Source organism: Carassius carassius, chromosome 3 (genome assembly GCF_963082965.1).
Source record: "Carassius carassius chromosome 3, fCarCar2.1, whole genome shotgun sequence".
Lineage (NCBI taxonomy): Eukaryota > Metazoa > Chordata > Actinopteri > Cypriniformes > Cyprinidae > Carassius > Carassius carassius.
Genome location: NC_081757.1, coordinates 45,034,409 through 45,040,408, shown reverse-complemented (window position 1 = coordinate 45,040,408; position 6,000 = coordinate 45,034,409). Strand labels below are relative to the sequence as shown.

General features: G+C 39.5%; 1 protein-coding gene across 34 annotated transcripts in view; it reads left to right on the top strand.

The window, feature by feature from the left end:
- The window catches only part of LOC132127777 (receptor-type tyrosine-protein phosphatase delta-like), a 394,068-nt gene that overhangs the window by 272,347 nt on the left and 115,721 nt on the right, over positions 1-6,000 (top strand). For all 34 annotated transcript variants that reach the window (XM_059540138.1, XM_059540149.1, XM_059540057.1 and 31 more), the window contains one exon: positions 645-796. In XM_059540138.1, the coding sequence (XP_059396121.1) occupies positions 706-796 (91 nt within the window). In that variant the 5' untranslated portion in view covers positions 645-705. The remainder of the gene's footprint in view (positions 1-644; positions 797-6,000) is intronic.

Sequence of the window (6,000 nt, the reverse complement as noted above, 5' to 3'; positions counted from 1 at the left end):
GGGAACTGTTAATTAATCACACAAATATTACACAGACTGGCGTGTGTTTGCAGGCCGAAATGAGCTCATAAAGGCCCGGTCGGAGCCAGAGATGCTATCGTGAACGGAAATAGCAAGTGTGTGGCATCGGTCAGCGGGCGACGAGTGCGAGCCAAATCTGACCTCCGCTCGTGAGCAGGAGTCCGGCCGGGCAGTAATCATGAAGAAACCTTCGGAATAAAGAGACAAAGAAAACTAAATATTGAGAAAATCATCTTTAAAGTTGTTCAGATGCAGTTCTTAGCAATGCATGTTACAAATTACAAATGTCTTCATGGAACATGATCTTTACTTAATATCCTAATGATCTTCTGCAATAATTCTGATCCACACAATGTATTGTTGTCTATTTCTACAAATACACCTGTGCTACTGATGACTGCTCCTGTGCTGCAGGGACACAATAAACATTTAAATGTGTGTTCCGGTTTATTTCTTTATCTTTCATTTCTTTCTTGGAGCAAAACAGACCTCTGAGACTGAGCAGTGCATGAAAACACCTGGCATCTTGTGCTTCACAATGCAGAGCTGTGTGCTGATGATTACTCTGTGTGCTGATGGATTGATGATTGATTGCTCTCGTGTCTCTCTCTCTCTCTCTGTAGGTTGTGAGAGCGTTGCAGGAGCGTTGTGAGCTGGCACACTCCGTGGGTGAGTCGTAACATCATGCCTGTGCCAAGCGTCCGTGAAGCGTTCCCCTCCGTCCGACTCTGTCTCCTGCTGCTCACCGCCTGTGTCCTGCTCTCCAGCGCCGAGGGTACGTCTCTCTTTAACTGTCTCTCTAACACCACAGAGACCGAACACAGCTGATCGTGTCTGTAGAGCGGCCCGAACAACCTGGCACACCTAAGAGTCTTACAGTCAAGGTGCACCAATGAAAACAAAGATACTGGACAATCCAAAACCAGAACTAAAGAAAAGATCATAACAAGCACCGATGTGCATTAGAGGTCTAGATGAACACACACAATAAACCACTGATTTCAAAGAAAACATTTGAAGACCCTTCAGTTTTTTTATTATTATATTTACCAATTTAATAAGAAGAGAGACTCAGACCAGCTACATGCACCAGCTACATGCACCAGCTTTAAAGCTCCTATGTGGAGCTTTAAAGAATCTACTTAAGTGTGAACTGAATGGAGTGTTTTTAGACAAATTCATATTAATTGCATTTAAATGAAAATGCTATTATGTTTTGTATTTTATATTATAAAACAGTTTGAATTTATAGTAAATATAAATTGAGCTGAACTTAAGTAGAACTTAAGTAATTTTTTATATATGATTTCAGAAGTATTAGGGTTGTCTTTGAAATATGGTTAAAGTACTGCTGAATGAATGTGCATTTAAGATCAGCTCAAATATAAGAGATTATATTTAATATATAAAAGACTAATAAAACATATTTATTTAACATAAAAACAATTTTTTGGCATTGTCGCAAAAGTCACTTTTTAAAAGTGTGCTTAAGCATGTTTTACAGTAATGAATGTGTCTCTGTTAAAGTCACTTAAGTTATTCATTAATATTATACAGTATGTGACCCTGGACCACAAAACCAGTTACAAGGGTATTTTTATTTATTTATTTATTTATTTATTTATATTTTTTATTGAGATGTATGCATCATCTGAAAGCTGAATAAATCATCTCACCATCGATGTGTGGTTTGTTCGGAGGAAAAAGAAAATCATCTTTAAAGTTGTTCAGATGAAGTTTATTATTATTTGAATGCATATTACTAATCAATCAATAAGTTTTGGCATATTTAAGGTAGGGAATTTACTAAATATCTTCATGGAACATGATCTTTACCTTAATATCCTAATGATTTTTAGCATAAAAGGAAAAAAATATAATGTTGACCCTTACAATTATTTCTTATTTAATTATTTTGTACTATTTCTTCAAATATACCCCAGAGACTCAAGACGTATATTACACATATATTATCGGCAAGTGATTTTTTTAGGAATACACGGATGTTAAACACGTGGCACATGATCAGTGCTGATCTGGTCATTGTGTGCCGTCAGTCTTCTGCTGTTGTGACTGGGATCTTGAGTTCGTTCGGTGTGTTATTCTCCTCATTAGCAATGAAATGACGAGTCTGTCCGAGCTCAGTGTGTGATGTCTGTGAGTTCAGTGTGTGGTCATGTGTGTCATGGCGTTTCATTTTAGCACGTCTGTAGGTTTTGCTGTGGTAATTAAATCTTGTCAGCTCGTTTGCAGCTTCAGGCTTTAATTAGTGCTGCGTGGTTCTTGTGTGGATGGGAATATGACAGGAATAATCAGGAACCCTCACACACACACACACACAGAGAGAGAGAGTCTAGAGCTTCCCAAACCTCCTGATCGACCCACGGAGGTGATGGGAGGATGAAGTTCAATCTAAATAAATGTTGTGTTGTACACAGAAATAGTGTGCTAACTCCAGGACCCTGTCTGTGTAGAGCGTCTGAGGCGCTCGAGGTCCCCGTTCAACGAGGGATGGTCGATGTAGGCTTCGGCTAATAAAAGACAAACTCTCTCTGTCTCTGAGACACACCTGGTCCTGTCTGAGGACATTTCAGTCCTGTCCCACGTAACCCTAAAAAGTCTGGATTTACCAAATCATCCCTCATCGTATGATCGTCCATCACTGAATCTCGTTCTTGTTCTCGAAGCCTGTGAAAGTGAGCTCTCTCGAGGATGAGTGACCGCTGCGTAGCTTACGTGCACATCTTGATGAAGAGGTCAGGCTGACTCTCTAAGCATGTTCTTAATTTAGCTTTTCATAACAACATGGCATTGTCAGGTTCAGATGACTTGAAGTTTCAGGATAAAACTTTGAAGTCAAGTTTATTTTTAATTCCCAGTAATTATTAAATAATATTTGAGCTGCTTCACATTTGTGTAATAATAAGCAGAACTACCTTCAGTGTAACGATTCATTCAGGATCAAGACAAACGTCAAAAGACTGCAAACTCAGTTAAATTCCTCATACTCGTGACAGGTTTGCATGTCCTTTGGTCAGTGGTTTAACTCAGAATAATGTGTATGTTTTTCTTTCCGTTTCTGATTCACTTGTAAAATTTATATAGTGAAATATAGTTATACGTTTCTTTTAAATCACTATTTAAATAAACATTGGCTTCCTTATAACTACATAATATATTCTAAATTAATTGTATACATACAAATATAGTAATAATAATAACAACAACAATAATGCATTTATTCAAAGGTTTTTGTTCACATTCACTTTATTGATCTCTAAAGCTTGTTCCCAAATGACTGTCTGCTTTCTGAGTATAGTGAGATATAAAGTATTCTTGAGTAGAAAAGAGAGAGAGAGGGCAGCGTTCGCACTCGTGCTCGTGTTTGTCATGCCCACAAGCTTTGCACAGCGGCAGCTGTTTAGTGTCTGCTGTTTCACACACACACACACACACACACACACACACACAGTGCGGCCATCACATTGATGACTTTGCAGTTAATGAAATTGAACTGAATTTGTCCCATTGCATTATGGGATTGTTACACACACACACACACACACACACACACAGAGCAGAAGCAGTTTTTCCCCATTGCACGGCTCTTTTTACCGACACTGTCAGACATGAAGACAGCACTGGACGATTCTCAAGGGGGTCTCACCCAAATCTAGTAATTATTACCTGCATGCAAATTAATTGTCCACTCTGCATGCTATCTTATGAATATTTATGATGGATATGAGTGCAGCTAACTAGTGTAGAACAGAGAGTGCAAATCAACAACTCTTGTAAGAACACACACACTGACATACACACACACACACACACACACACACACACATCACTCTCTGGTTACATATTTGTCTAATACAGTATTACATGTTTGCATAGAAATAACAAGTGAGATATTTTACATGTTAATGTGCTCAAATAAAGTTGTAGGAAATTCCTGTCAATTACTCGTCTTTCTAAACCTGACTGAGCAACTCTCTTCTGTGGAATAAAAGGAAATATTTTCAATAATGTACCAATTGCTCTTTTCCATGGAATTATAATAAACGTGAACTGAAAGCCTTCAGAAAGCACCATCATTCCAGTCAATTATTTTCTCATGAACTCCCAAAGACAGTGGAAGTACATATTTTCGGTAAATAACGACTCAAATTTCTACCGTTTCCTCATGCAGCATTGTTGTGGAATATGAAGCACAATATGAATTCATAATTGATTTAAATTGCTATTTTCATGCTTTTGCATCAGTATGTAGCTTAATAGACCTGGTTCCACATTCATTACAAGGAAAATAGCAGCCATTACATTCTTCAAAACATTTCTGTTTGACTTCCACTGAAGAAAGTCAGTCACACACATTTATAACAACATGAGGGAGAATACATGATGACAGAATGCTTCTGGGTGAACTAAAACTTCAACAGCCGCTGCTCGTTTAGCCAGTAAACAACTACTAGGGGCTCGTACGTTCAACAAGCAAACCTCTCTGCAAAAATAAATGAAATAATAAAATAAAACAGAACATGGGATCAATAAGCCAAGGAGTGCAGCTCTTTCTTCTTCACAGAATGAGAGCAACTGCAATTTCACACTTCCTGAACTGCTGCCGCTCATTATGGGATTTAATTGGCTGAACTATTCTGCCCAGTCAGCCGTGACCGTTTGGGCGGAGCAGAAGGCATTTCCACTATTACATCCCATCAAGGGGTCGTCATGACGATAGCTGAAAACACACACACACACACACACACACACACACACACACACACACACACACACACTCTCTTAATTCTCCATTTGTACCAAATCCAAGATGTATTGATCAAACAGTAATTAAATTGCCCTCTCTCCGTTTGATATAGATTTATAATCGCAGTGTAAATACTCTGATGACATTTCAGCATAGCGAACTCAATACCGCTCACGAAACACGATAATCACTGCACAAGACATTCTTCATCTGTGACATCACAATGAGAGATGTGACTTGAGCATTTGAAGGTTTTTAAGTTCAGTTTAGAGGCTCATTAATCATATTGAGGCACAGACCTCAGATGTCAGATGTTACCTGTTAAACACGGATCTCTCTAGAACGGCATCTAGATTTCCTAGAAGCTAAACTCTGATGACCCAAACAGTGTTGTTCCTCAAGTTAGAGCCTTCGGCTTGGTCTCAAATGTCACCCTCAGCTGCTGGACTGTTGGGTTGTGGTCTGATATAGGGGGTCTTATGGACTTCTTTTCAATTAGTTGTGCCACTAGTCATGGTAAAGCTGCATGTTAGAACCACATGATATTATATCACATTTGCATTAATGTATTTGCCAGAGACCTCTTCCCATAGTAACGTAAAATGCCTTCAAGGTAAAATTCAGACAGTATGATTTTGAATTTTAATCAGACTATGCACAGCCTAGTTCCACACTACTGCATTGACAATGCACAAAGGGGGTGCTCATGAGCTCCCTTCAGAATGATGAAATGACGAACGGGACTCCCTGCGGTCTCAAGAGCCCCCCCGACATTCATCAGGGAAGGCCACAACACCGCAAGTCCACTGTGATTTGAGGAGAGTTGATTCTTCAGACTAATGGGAACATATCTAGAGTTATGGAGTAGATTTTCCAACCCATGCGGTGGACGGCACATACACACACTCCCATATGGCAGCCCTGACGAGTATATGTGTGTGTGTATATCCCACTGTGCCACCTCACACAGTCACTTCCCCTTACCATCTGTGAAACTCCTCTCAGCGAAACCAACGCCATTCTTCAGTGTGTGTGCGGAGACAGTGTTTTCCTCCATCCTTACGTTATACATGGGAAGAGGTTTGTGTGTCTAAACAGACAGGATGAGGCTCATCCATTTGGAGAAACGGGGGAGAGAAAGACAGGGAGAGAGAGAGAGACAGAGAGAGTGTCAGCATGATAAATGGCATAAATCTAACTGTGAAGACTGT